The following is a 14,595-nucleotide window of genomic DNA, read 5'->3' on the forward strand; positions in this document are numbered from 1 at the left end:
TTCTAGAAGTGTTAAAAAAATTAATTTATGGAAAAAATAATGATAGTCTCAAGATATCACAAAAGTTTTTTCCTGAGGTGGCAATCGCGAACCGGCTGGCCCATTTCTTTCAAGAAAAAGGTGCTAGTGCTCTGAGATAACAGGCCCCTGCATTATTGCTAGAACAACATCAAAATGATTAAAAATATGTATGTATGCATCCCCGAAATTGCTATAAAAGCACGACATATGAACAGGTCTTGACGTTTTTCTTACCCCTATACTGCATATGGGCTCATAGGGTTGGGTACAATATGATTTTGGTTCAAAATTCTGTATTTAAAATTCTGTATTCAATATTCTGTATTCAAAAATCTGTAATGCAAAATTCTGTAATGTTAAAATTCTGTATTGCGGAACACTGTAATTTTAAATTTTGTAAATCAAAATTATGTATTGTCAAAATTCTGCATTGCAAAATTCTGTATTGAAAAATCGGAAGAGCATATGGATAAATAAAAAAAAGTGCGCACTTTTTTTATTTTTCCATATGCTCTTCCGATTTTTCAATATAGCGTTTTGCAAAACAAAATACTGCCAATACATGACTTGTCTTGACCTATATGGTTTCCTATATTATCAAAACAGATTTACATAAAGCAAATGTACATATGTTTGTATGTATTTATAGCTTCAGAAACAATGTGAATGAAATTTGAGCAACCGTATTCTGCATTATGAGCAGAAAATCACTTACCAGCTATGAGACGTTTTTCATTGAGCTCATTCAATTTGCTCGAGGATATGGCATACAATTAAATCCAAAACGAATCCTTAGTGACTTTGAGATAGGTATTATATCGGCTACCAAAAAATATTTTCCCGATACGAGATTGCAAGGATGTTCTTTCATTTTAGTCAAATAATTTGGCGTAAAATACAGAAAGGAAGGTATATTGTGTAATATATTGAAATACTGAACAATTTCATCCCAACTACCATAAAGTACTAAATATTTAATTTTTTTTGTTTGCAGATTGGTTCAGAAATATGGAAATGATTCATATTTTTCCTTACATATTAGAATGTTAAAAGCTCTGCCTTTTTTGCCTCACGACGAAGTCTCTGAGTACTATAATCAATTTTATAGTACTCTTGAAGACGAAGATACAAAATAGTTTTGCTCGTGGTTTGAAAGAAATTACATAGCTCGAGACAACTCCCAGCCAAAATACCCACTAAAATTTTGGTCAGTGCACGATGAGTCCAATATCGCTTTCCCCAGAACGCAAAACAGTATTGAGGCTTGGCATCGTCGGCTAAAAGTTATTGTTGGGAAACGAAACTCAGGGTTGTACAAACTAATTAATGATCTAAAAGGCGAGCTGGTTTGTGCGAAAGCACAACTAACTAAAATTCAAAATGGTCACAAAATTAGTCAAACGAAGAAGGCTGTAAAATCAAACAACAGAATTGAAAGAATAACAAAAAAAGGCTTATATTAAGGCATGTTTCTTTTCTAAAGCGAATTGCTAAAAATTTAATAACATAATAATTGTTTCGCCATTATGATGTAATAACTTTTGTTTTGAATGAATTTTTGAAATTTTCTTTAATTGACGTATGTATGTATATATACTATGGTTTCTATAAAATCAGAATTCCATTATTCATAAAATAAATGTGCTATTCAGGTAAGCGTGCTTATCAGGTTATCTGCTTATTTGGTTATATTTTTACAGCATTTTGATCAAAAATAATTTTGATTCCAGAATTTTAATATACAGAATTTCAGTTCTCCATCATTTTGATCATACAGAATTTTAAATACAGAATATTGAACCAAAAGAATTTAGGCTGGACAGAATTTTTTTTTGATTTTTACAGAATTTTCATCCAAAAGAATTTTGAAAAGCAGAATTTAGTACCTCTCCCGGGCTCATATATTGCAATGCAGTTTTGGTTCAATTTTATTTTCAAATTAAGTATTATAAAGTATTTCAAACTATTTTAATCCATTAAATATTTATTTACTAATAATAAAACGCAAAAAAAATTGCATATGATTTTATGGCATTTTGAAATAACCTCCCTTCGTAAGTACTTTTTGACAAAAGAATATAGTTTCATGCAGTCGATATACTCATCTTTTTCGACGGATAATAATTTTTCTACCTTTCAACAGTTTTCTATACTCTATCACTAGTTTTTATACTTACTTACTTACTTCTTACCCCTGCGAAAAAAAAATAAGAATATAAAACTTTTTCCCTGCTTTTCTTTTAAAATGCCATATTGATAATTACAATAAATAAAGCTATTTTCACCGCGAAATAATTTATTTCAATGTTTTTTTAATTCATGCAGTAAGGGATTAATTCTAATTATTTTTCTATTAAAATTATATAACAAAGACTTCAATTATCCAAGTTTCAAACTTTTTACAAGATTTATATTTATTTATTTATTTATTTATAATACAGGAATTAAGCGATAAATCGCCTAACTACGGCATAGGAGTTCGAGTAACTAAGACCTTCGGCTCAAGATTTATATAATTCGACTGGTTTTCATACAAATTCCCAAATTTTTCATCAGAATTTGTAAAAATGAAAATTTTAGTACACAATTTTATAGTCCATTAAATTTTAGTACACGAAAGTGCAAATTTGAAGTCGCTCAAAATTTTTATTGATTTTTGATCATTTTTCCCCCTAACGATGTTTCGCACTTTCTCGGTATAAAAAGGAAATGCCGTGCATTCTTAATATTGTGGGGACAACGTTATGACAAATCAACGGAAATTTATTTTAAAAAAATTTTTGTTCTATTACGCGAATGCTTAATGAGCTATAAAAATATATAAAATTTTGATTAAAAGGTTTCAGTTTTTGAGGAAAACTTACCGAATTCTTATATATCTCGAACAAATTATTATGGCATTTTTATTATTACGGTCTCTTTATTATTAAGGTTTTTGTTATTGAATGAAATACATTTTTATGAAAAAAAAATTCAGATTAGAAAAAAAACATAAGTAGTCAAAACAGTGCCTTTATGTGGTGGCTTTATAATAATTTCGAAGCGTGCATTACTTGTGGAATAAATAGTCCAGCAAGCCACCATAGCTAGTAAAAATGGCAGGGCACTAAAATCTTACTAAATATTCGTAAAATTTATCAGAAATTTTTAGTATTCAATTATTTATTTATTTTATTTATTATTTCGATAATTTCAAATGTAAAATTATTGTGATATTTTTTATTATTTATATTACAAAAAAACTATCTTAGTGATAATTTTAATTCAATCACTTTTGACGCCATCTACGTACGTACAAATGTATGTATGCATGATGCCAATTTTTGAACGCATCATTAGTGCACGTGCAGTGCATACCTAATGCCTGTATAAAAACATTAATGAAATCGATAGCAACAACAACAAAACCACACTTTTGCTTTGAGAAGAGTGTCAACTATGTGCAGGTTGCTCATACGCCAACGCGTCTACGCACGTGCGATTATCTACTGCGAAACTCACGCACACTAATTAACACACACCAACGTTACTGCAACGTGCAATTGAATTTTTGTTTTTGTTATGTTATTGGTTTTGTTATACACTGAGCGTCGAAAATTGTGGCCGTCCGAAGCCAGGCAACAGGTGCGCTCGCGCATGATTTCTGCGCGGCAGCGTCTGTCAACTGGTATTGGCTTTTATGTCTTCTTCCGCCATTTCTTCAGCGACGCTTCAATTGCTTCTTTTTTTTTTAATCAATTTTTTCGTTTATTTTTTTTTATAGCCATGCAGCTAAAGTATGCAGTATAAAAATCGTGGACAATAGAAAAACAATTATTATTCGCAATTCTTCCTTCAACGAGGCGAGTAGTAGCTGGAGGTCGCAAACGACTTGAGCGAATCGACCAAAGTAATTTAGTTTCACACATTTTTCACATCGAACCAAAAAACAAGAGTAAAAATGGCTTCGATACGGTATTTGGTCCTCGTGGCACTTTTAAGCTTCGCAACAATGGCGAATGCAGCGAGAGCAGTAAGGCCGACGAACATGCAGGGCATGATTGCCGAGGAGAATGCCAAATGTGAGAGTGGTGAAGATTCGATGGCTTGCATTAAAGTGCGCGCCATGCGTTTTCTCGACACAGTGATCAATAATGATAACTACAAAGTGAGTGAAAAATTCAAGAAATCAAATTAAGTGTGATGGAAATTTATGTAATATTAAAAATTGTACGCAGAGAGAGTGAAAAGGTAATGGGTTTAAGAAGTGGTAGATTAGAAGGTGGAAGTAGTTTAAAAATTATTGTTGACAAAAATGTTCGTAAAATGAGTAATCAAGTTAAAGTGAAATAAATGAATCAACTATAACAAAAAGTAGATTGGTGATTGTGGAAGAACTTAAACAGGCAGTTAAAATTTTGAGGTCTTACAAATATTCTAGAGAATATAATAAACAAGAAACATCGTAAGGTAAATTTTACTATACAGCAGTAAGAATCAGACCTTAATAGAGAAATATGTCTTGTTAATTGTCCTTGAAGATAGAAGCGTAGACGGTAGCTTCTAAACCGCAAGATAACTTTGTGGTAGGGCACTAGAATAGTATTTTGAGGGTATTACGTTGTAGTTGTGATAATTTATTTTTATTTTTTGGAGAGGCAAAGCCGATAAATATTTAAAAAATACTTGTCAATTGCTTTAGAAATTACACAAAATTTATATTATTTGCGAACGCATAAGTAGAAGTATTTACGCAATTGATGCAAGCACTGGGCTCAATGGTGCCGGTACTGGTCCTCATTTCAACTTTAACTTTTATGTATTTTTAAAACATTTTCTGATCTTTTTCTTTTTTTTAAATTTTTTTATCATATTTAAAATTCGTATAAGAACTAGTCGCAATGGCCCCAATACTAGTCCTCTTTTCAGCTTTAATTTGTTTATATTTTAAAACATTTTCTGATTCTTTTCTATCAGAAATATTTTTAAAATTTTATCAAGAACTAGTTTCAATGGTCCCAGTACTAGTCCCTATTTCAGCTTTAATTTGTATGTATTTTAGAACAATTTCCGATCCTTTTCTTTTGCACCTTTTACTCATAATTATTATTTTTTAATTGGTTTAAGAACTAGTCTCAATGGACCCAGTAGTAGTCCACATTTCTACTTTAACTTTTATGTAATTAAAACATTTTTTTGTTTTTTTCTTTGTCATCGTTTTACACATAATAATTTTTCTCGATTCGTTTTTAAAATTGGCTTAAGGGTTTGTCTCAATGGTCCCAGTACTAGTCCTCATTTCAACTTTGACTTTTGTAAATGTAATTAAAACATTTTCTGGAAGTATTTCTAAAATTGGTTCAAAAACTAATTGCAATGGGGCCACTACTAGTTTTCAACTTTAACTTTTATGTATTTTAAAACATTTTCTGATCATTTTATAGCAGAAGTATTTCTAAAATTAATTCGAGCTATGGTCCCAATGGTCCCATACTAGTCCTCATTTCAGCTTTAACTTGTTTCAAAACATTTTCTGATCTTTTTCTTTCTCACTCTATTACTCATATTATTTATTTTTTATGCTTTTTTAAAATTGGTTTAAGAACTAGGTTCAATGGTACCAGTACTAGTCCTCATTTCAACTTAAAATTTTACGTATTTTAAAACATTTTCTGATCCATTTCTCCTTTACCTTTTTACGCATCATAATTAATTTCGTATTTTTTTCTTTTTTCCAACTCTTTTCCTTCACCACAGTTCGGCGATGTGGAGGTTCGTTCAAATGGCTATCAGCCCGCAGCCGCTGATGCTAATAGCGCCCGCTCCAATGACGATGAACGCGATTTATTCGATGATGTTGCCGATTATTTGCAGGGACACGATGTTACCATGGACTTGCCTCTGGGTGATGCCAAGGTCACCGTCTCTTCACGCAATTTGGCCAACGATGAGTTGAGCCTTAATGTGAAATTGGCCGGTGATGGTGTGGTTGAGGGCAAGGGTAAGAAGGGCAACTTCTTCAAGAAGGGTGTGTGTTTGTATTTGCATGCGTTTTTTGTCTACACTAACATCGGAACAACACAAGTGAAAAAATCTAAATAATTAATTTTCTCTTCTCTCTGTCGCGCTCGCACGATATTCGATTTAGGCAAGAAACATCGTTTGCGCAAAATGATTATGCCATTGATGGTGTTGATCCTGCTGAAAGCGATGACTGTCATCCCCATGGCCATTGGTATACTGAAGATTAAGGCATTCAATGCTTTGGCGTTGGGCTTCTTCTCGTTCATTGTGTCGGTTGGTTTGGCCATTTTCCAATTGTGCAAGAAGGTAAGCCTAATCGTATATTCTTTTTTTATTTTTCTTTGCAACGCTTCTAGGCTGTCGTGGGCTGTTAATTACATAGGCAGGATGTACTGTCAAAGCAAAAAAAAACTTAAAAAAAATATTTACTTAACCACTTTATAAAGAAATTAAATTTCCATCAAAAAATGTTGTAGCAAAAAACGTGAGCAAAGCAAACCATTAGTGAATTGAAGGTTTATTGGTAATATTTCTTTTGGGTAAGTTTTTCGCCAAACTACCCCGAGCCCCCTTTTCTATATACCCAAAAAGTAAAAACCATTCAACCGAACACCATTCCAAAATGTGTTTGTATATATTAACCCTTGTCCGTGCACCCTCAAACTCAGAACCCGACACACTGGTTTTAATTTTTAGATATTTTTTTTACAATTTAAACACAATTTTAAACTTGCCAGTTGATATTTTCGCAACAACCCCCACGGTAGTAGTTAGACTTCGAAGAGGAAAATAAAAAAACTCGGTTACTTTCTGTCTTCCCATATCGCTGCGGCCACTGGCTAAGCCAAGCGTGCGGTAAATTTAGAATAAAATTGCTTTTACATTACTGGTATAAAATTACCAGCAGCAAAGAAAAGTCACAATAAAGACAAATTTGCTGCCCTAAAGAAAGCCCTTACTTTATTTTTTCTACTTAAATTTATGCAAAAGTTTATGAATAAAAAAATCAATTCATAACTTTCCTACTCCTTCTGAGCCTCTGCATATAAATTCACTAAAAACTTGCAATCCTTTCTTTAAATAATAACACAAAAATAATGCTTCGAAAGCATTTACAAACCAAAATTAGCATAAATTTTCTGAGAAAAGGTCTCAGATAAATCCTTATTTTTTCTTCCGCTTTCTTCCTCTTTCTTCCTTTTTCTTCCTTTTTTCTTGCTTTTTTCTTATCCATTGGTCAGCAAGATTTTATTATCAGTTTTAGCATAGTGTTTCCCTTTTCACTACAGAGGTGCTTTAAAGTATTATTCCACCTCTGAATGCTGCATACTTTTCCTTAAGCCACCTTTTCAAGTAGAAATGAACTGGGATATTTGCAAATGCCCGCAGAGGGGCAAAGAAAAGTTTGCAAAATTAAGTACAAAAGCTTACAGGAAGCTATAGGAGTATTCAGATTCCGTTACGGATGTTACGAAAAATAGAAAACTAGCACGCATTGAAAGGGGAAAAGAAAAAAATTCTTTAGAGAAAAAAGTTTGTTACTTGCTTCCACTTTTGCCCTACAAAATCTTAGAGCAGATTTCAGTGGCAGTTTTGTTATTACACTTACACACTTACACTCAGCATAGCCACATTTTCGAGCTATTAGGCCAATATTTTAAACATACAAAAAATTCCTTAAGCATAAATGTTTAAAAAAGTTAGATTACAAATTAGATTACAAACAAGGAAATGACAAAAATCAAAATCCGTGCTGGTATTCCAAGGTTTTTATGGGACATGCATGCTTTCGCAATAAAGTTTACTTTTCTGCAGATTATTTGATCTACAAATCAGCTGCTATTGAATGTTAAAAACAATAATAACAGACTATTAAAAAATTATGTCCACGTTTTGCAATTAAACAGCCCTGTTGTGCTCTCTTGCCAAACCTTCTGCTACTGATACTGAATACCCCTAGTTTTGAGCTCACTTAACAGCTATGTTAACTTTAGAGGCACACAGAGCAAAAGCAGCAGGTGAAAGTGTTTTGGCAAAGCTGGATAATACTATGTAGATAACGGGCCTCCAGTTATATATTAGTTTGGAGAAAAAGATATCAATTATTTTTGCGTAAAATTTTGGCGCAAGTGGTTTAAAACTGTTATATGGTCGATCTTTAGCTCTTGGCCGATCAACTTCGATTATTTTTGATACTCCCACTTCTACTACTCCTCGCCAAAGTGTACGGTATTGTGCTGGAGATCTCAACTCAGTCCATGTTAGGCCGAGAGATTTCAGTTCTGCATCTGTAGAGCATCGCCTGGTGGTAGTCGGTTTTTCAATTCCTCGGCCGACTTGCTGTAAAACACTTCAGCGCAGGGTCTGTTTATGAATACCTCGATCGGCCTGCTGAAAAGGTTTTCAGCCTGTTTAGCAACGTTGGCGGCGCTCTTTCTCGGCGTCTGACCAATCCACTGCCATTTCCTTTATCGTATTTCGGTTGCTGCATTCACCTGTGAGGTTTTCCACAACAAATCGGCATTGGCTACTGTGCGCGGCCGGAAGATTCGCAGAACATGCGCCAAAGATAGCGGCCTCCACTTGCTTGACATAAATCGCTGTAATAGTAGGCCTTTAAATTTTTGTGATTATTTCTAAAACATGAATGAATCCATAAACAAATGAATTGTAAATCAATAAAGCTAAACCGAGTACCAGGTTTAACATAATCACGAAGGCTTCCGAGTCCCCTTATATTCATATGTACAGGATGGCGCAAAATTAATCACCCTATCGGAAGATTTATATACTTTATAAATGACATCTTACGTCAATCCTATTTGACACTTGTCAGCTAGAAAGCTGCAATCAGACAAGAAGTGGAGCGCGTAAAAAGCAAAATTAAAATTTCCATCACTCAAAAAAGTTTTTGTTTTATTCAGCTGAAAAGTTGTCCAAATCGAAATTGGATGATTAATTTTGCGCCACCTTTTACAATAAAAATACCTACCGACAACTACTCAAATGGAATGCAGACTTTGGAATTCAAACTTCACTAGTCTTTTTAAGGTCTCAAGAAACTCTTATCTGGGATTTCGAACAGAGTGTAAAATAAACTGTGTATATTCATATCCAAACTCTTGTATGTAGAAACCGTTGTATGAAGCTAAGGACGCAGAGATTATATGTTCTATAGAACATAGGACATATAGTCCAGTGTCTTCTTCTTCTTCTTGTTTGCACGATAACCGCTTAAACGATTTTGGCCAAGTTTAACAAAGCGCGCCAGTCGTTTCTCTCTTGAGATAACCGGCGCCAATTGGAAACACCAAATGAAAACAAGTCCTTCTTCACCTGATCCTTTTAACACAGAGCAGGCCTACCTCTTCCTCTTCTACCATCTACCAACTGAATCGAATACTTTCAGAGCCGAAGCGGTTGTGTTCATTCGCACGACATGACTCAACCAACGAAGTCGCTGGATCTTTATCCGCTGAATTATTTATGTTCTATAGTCCAGTGTCTCTTAGTAAATATATTAGGAGATATATTTTTTATTGGCTTCCACTGGCTTTTTTTCAATTCCATTTCTTCTTCATTCAAAGAACGTTTGCCAGAATGAAAAAGAACCTCAAATTCGCAAGTTGACCAACTAGGCCGACCCTGTTCGCAACGCATTATTTTCATATTTGCTTTCCTTCCCGCTTACGGGCGTAGTACAGATTGTAAACTGTTGAAGCAATTGTAGTTAGTTTTAAAAAATTCCTATATAGAGACCGCCTGATCTTTTGAAATGCTTAAATAAGTGGCTTTTTCAGCATAAAAGCAGCCTTGAGATTCTTCATATTTTTGTAAAACCAAGCCGATTAACATTGAATTGGAAAATTTATTTGAGAGATCAGTAAAAAAGAACGCAAGTTTAGGTCGAGAGATCTATTAATGAACATCTCGGAAGCCGTGCTTGTACCACCGGTCACTGCCTGTTGGCTAGGCTCATTTTCTCATGAAGAGAAGATGAAGAGACGAGGAAGAGGAAGAGGAAGAGGAAGAGGAAGAGGAAGAGGAAGAGGAAGAGGGAGAGGAAGAGGAAGAGGAAGAGGAAGAGGAAGAGGAAGAGGAAGAGGAAGAGGAAGAGGAAGAGGAAGAGGAAGAGGAAGAGGAAGAGGAAGAGGAAGAGGAAGAGGAAGAGGAAGAGGAAGAGGAAGAGGAAGAGGAAGAGGAAGAAACAGTAGAACACTTCCTCTGAAATTGCCTAGCCTTAGCTAGGAGTAGAGCGAGGTTGCTAGGAAAATACTATTCTTGACTCTCTTGCCTAACTATTCGGTATTAGGATAAAACCTCTCCTACTCTTCATTGGCGGGTCTAAATCGTTCCGAGTTAAAGAAATACTACCGTGTTACACAATGGTACCATAACGGTCCTGCATGGAAGGAATGGCTATTCTAACCTAACTGATGGACGAAAATATTCACTTATTTTTTTTTTTTAATTTTTCCATAAGACGAACGATAATTTTAACAGATCTATCGGGAATTTTTGTTATAAATACGTGAAATTTCCATAAAATAATGCAACTTGTCTACTTAATTATGTAATGTAATTAACTTTAATAAGCAGCTCTGGGCACTCACAGACCAGAACTAGTCCCTAGTGTTGCCAAGAATTTATGTAGAGTAATATTTAATAAAAGCTTAATCAAATTGAGTCGAACTTCCTTGAGCCTAAGTTTCGATAATATAAATGTTTCAAAAATTTTAGTTGGTTAGACGATCTTTTTTAACTTTGACTAAGAGTTTGTTTAGAAGACTAAAGAAACTTAAGAGTCTTAAAAAATATTAGTAAGAATCCCATCTGGGCACTGTCTTATAGGAAGGTATGCCATATTTTGCCATTTGGGGCACTATATTTTGACTTTTGCAGAGGCTGTCCGCTTGTAGAAGAGGAGAGACAGTTGAGCACCTTCTATGCGGCTGCATGGCTCTGTGTAGAAGAAGGTTGAATTTTCTCAGTATCGCTTTTCTGGACAGCATCGTGGATGTTGCATATATAAAATTAGCTAGACTAACTAGATTTTTTAAGTACAGAGAATTATTGAAGAAGGTCCAAGGGGAAGAAGCTATCTCATCCGACTTTCCGGTAGTAAGACAAGGAGCCTCTACTTGGCCTAGGTGCGTCGTAGTACACTTTACGTAACCTAACCTAACCTAAGAGTTTACTCGGATTTTGCATAGTTTATTTTATTTTTTTAAGCTCTACAACTAATTTGTAAAATCAATGAGCTCAAAACATTTTAAGCAGGAGGTCAAAAAATTACCTCAAAAGGTAAAAAAATTAAACAAAAACTCACTTTCATGCACTTCTTACAATTTTGGGAACATTGAACTTAATGATTTATTTACCAAAATAGGTTAAATGGATTAGGCGGGCTGCTATTCAAAAAAGTGCTGCTATTCACTCTATTGTGATGAAAAGAAAGGATTTTCAACTCTTAGTTGATTAAGCCTCCGTTGGATACCTTTTTTAAGATCTGCCCTTGTTTCATCCTGTTCGAGGATCCGTTATAAAAGTTTATATCTATATATCGATATAAAATTAACTTTATGAAGCTACCTGAAAGCTCAACTCGTTAGCTGTAATAGAATTCACGTCCAAAGCCGAAAAATTCTAGCTAGACCCAACGAAGGGTTCACCGTTAAACGGTTTTCTTTTGATTTTTGTTTTTAAATTAAGGATAGTAGCTTTTTAAACCGGTGGAGGCCTTGTATACTTACATATTTATATATAATTTATTTATTTCGCGCTTCCAACCTTTGTTGGGTGTTAAACAGAGCTCCTCCTCCTATTGTGCCTGTGATATGCGTCTTTATATTTTTCTACAAGCCGCCTTTATCTGCTTGTGATCGGGATATGATTCACTGTTTCTTATAGTTCCTCCGATCAATCCCAGAAGACCGCAATGCACCTTCTCCTTAAAAGCAAAGCTACAGCGCGGAGAAGACTGAGACATCTCGGCCATTTGCAGCCAGAAGAAAGGCAGATATGCTAAGCCCAACCCAGCTCTATTTTCAGTTTAATAAGGGAACTGAGTCTGGATGGGGCACTGTAATGAGTCGAGGACACATTAGGTCGAAGAGCAACCCTCAAATACATCTATTCTAATCTAAGCCGCCTCCGAACGGTGGTAGTTGGCGTTTTTATGAAAAGTTTTTTCATGGCAAAAATACACTCAGGAAGTTTACCTTTGCCTCACGCTTTCTAGCATTTGGTGTTTCATGCCCGAGGTTTTGAGCATCAACCTATTTGGCTACAGCGGCCTTACACACATATATTATATAAAGCACATGGGCTGAAAAGTCCCGGACCTTCCAAAAACACGTTTTATTTGTTCAAAATTACGCTTTATTAATTTCCATCAAGAACAACATAACCATTCCAGCGCCGCTCTACCATTTCAATACCTCTTTTGTAGAAAGTTTATCTTTTGCCGCAAAATAGGCCTCAGTATCAGCGATAATCTCTTCATTCCAGCGAAATTTCTTACCGGCGAGCATTTTTTAGGTCTGCGAACAGCCAGTAGTCGCTGGTGTTATATCTAATGAAATTAATACATTAGATAATTCTTGTAAATATGTATATATCAGCTTAGCACAAGCAATTCGTGAGTCGAAAAAAAAAACACAAAAACTCAAAACAATTTAGTTAATTTAATCTTAAAAACTCGCTTTTTAAATTTTTTTCATTTACTTCACTAGAACAACTCGGTAGCATTAGTCATCTTCATGCCTGATGTACCAGCGGAAGCGCTTAAACCGAAATTGGCCATTGTGAAAAGGCAGAAAAGAGTAGGTTCCCAGCAGTATTTGCCATTTTTGTCCACCACGTTTTTTCGCCCCACTCTTATTTTTCTCCATGCACCCCCACATCATGCTGGTGTTGGCTTCAAACATAAATCCGCTTAAAATAAACTCCAAGGAAAAAACAAAATTGTTGACACAAAACTTAATTGAATTATCCATACAAAATTTATGCATCATGCAACAAAAACGACATGAAAGTTAAAAATTAGTTTATGCAGTAAGCAAAAGCACATCTGTTATCATAGCATAGACATGAATAGAAAATATTTAGTACACAAGTGCAAGCAAAGTAGTTCCGCTTGTTGCTACCCCACACACTTTCTCCTGCCTGGTATCCGTTTGCGCACTTGAGCGTAGTAAACTCAAGTCTACACATGAAAGATGTTAAAGCAAAACTAGTGTTCTTCCCCACCATTCATATATGTCTGTATATAAGTGTGTATTTGTGTGCTTCCCTGAGACATTTAAGCTCATAAAAAATAAGTAAGAAATAATAAAAGTATGACTGTAAAATATTTACTTACGTTTGCTTTTTTTATGCGATTTTTAATGACAAAAATACCAATTTTTTATACCTGTCCTATTCCCCCCTCTCTCTTTCTTTTCGCACACTATTAGATCGCCGCTGAACACCATTCTGCGCACATCACCGCCCATGGCCCTTGGGATGGCCGATCTGTGGGTGTGTCTGCTGCCGTTGTCGAACCTGCATACGAACAAAACGTGAACGCACAAGATTTGGCCTACAACGCTTATGCCTAGAAAGTAGCTGGTAGCTACTTTTAAGTAAAAACGCGTACATATACATATGTACACATGTAACGGAAGAAGCTGAAAGCAGAGAAAAATGTCTAAACCAAAAATAGCTAAACAAATATACGTATGTTAAAAATCCCTAAGAGCAAAGCAGCGAAGATGAAAAGATAAAGCGAGCATCAACCCTCAGCGACGTAATCAGCAGAAAAAGTCAGCGCATGCAAAAGTTTGTGTCAAAAAGGACACTTGAAAAGGAGCGAACTGGAAACTATACAGAATGCAGCAGTAATTTTTGAGGCCGAATTTTCAAGTTTTTCATGTTAATTGTTATCTGAAAAATAGCTGTAATTTCGATTGCTATCACTGCCACTAGCTGTGGACGACACCGGGGCGTATGAGTGTTCTCGCTGGGGGGAAAATCGCAAAACGCCTAATTACAACTAAAGGCATGCAAAAACAAATACGAAGAAAAAACAAAAACAAACAACAGCTAGCCACAAACAACTACAACTTCTACCACTTAAGCATAATTTTGTTAATTGTTAGTAATTTATTTATTTATTTATACCATTATTTATCGGAAAATATATGAAAGGAGAACATCTTTTTTATGTTGCTAAAAGCGAAGAAAATTGTAAAACAAAGCCAAGAAAAGCAAATGCAAAATTTAAAAAGATTTGGAATCGACAAAATACCAAACAAAAAACTGCAGTTATCACTCCCACTTAAAATGCAACATTTTTTATGGGACCCCTGTCGTGGTTGGCGGGGGCGGCTGGCGTAGAAATGAAGGGTCGTATAATTACGGTATTTTCAAATAAAATATGCTACATTGGGGCGTTTTACATGAAATAAATCGCAAAGGGTTAGTAAATTTCCCACAAACGCATAGAAGTAGCAAAAGTAGTCAAGCGCATAAAATGCGCCCATTCATTCATTCCGTACCACCCCAGCACCAGCGCTTGTCATGCAAATT

General features: G+C 35.0%; 1 protein-coding gene across 2 annotated transcripts; it reads left to right on the forward strand.

The window, feature by feature from the left end:
• The first annotated feature begins 3,924 nt into the window (after positions 1 to 3,924).
• Positions 3,925 to 14,286, forward strand: LOC129253255 (uncharacterized). 2 transcript variants are annotated; one of them, XM_054891554.1, is made up of 4 exons: positions 3,925 to 4,168; positions 5,758 to 6,028; positions 6,149 to 6,330; positions 13,482 to 14,286. In XM_054891554.1, the coding sequence occupies exons 1-4, from the start codon at positions 3,962 to 3,964 to the stop codon at positions 13,623 to 13,625; spliced, it is 804 nt and encodes a 267-aa protein (XP_054747529.1). In that variant the 5' UTR covers positions 3,925 to 3,961; the 3' UTR covers positions 13,626 to 14,286. The 2 variants fall into 2 exon arrangements, with proteins under 2 accessions (XP_054747529.1, XP_054747530.1); XM_054891555.1 differs by having other exon boundaries at positions 5,758 to 6,001.
• Positions 14,287 to 14,595: the final 309 nt, after the last annotated feature.

The sequence above is a fragment of the Anastrepha obliqua genome, chromosome 1 (assembly GCF_027943255.1).
Source record: "Anastrepha obliqua isolate idAnaObli1 chromosome 1, idAnaObli1_1.0, whole genome shotgun sequence".
NCBI lineage: Eukaryota > Metazoa > Arthropoda > Insecta > Diptera > Tephritidae > Anastrepha > Anastrepha obliqua.

Excerpts from the sequence above, each read along its gene's own strand:
- LOC129253255 (XM_054891554.1), top strand. The coding sequence starts at position 3,962 with ATGGCTTCGATACGGTATTTGGTCCTCGTGGCACTTTTAAGCTTCGCA. Across the intron at positions 6,029-6,148 it reads GGGCAACTTCTTCAAGAAGG|GCAAGAAACATCGTTTGCGC; the intron begins GTGTGTGTTTGT and ends TATTCGATTTAG. Across the intron at positions 6,331-13,481 it reads TTTTCCAATTGTGCAAGAAG|ATCGCCGCTGAACACCATTC; the intron begins GTAAGCCTAATC and ends GCACACTATTAG.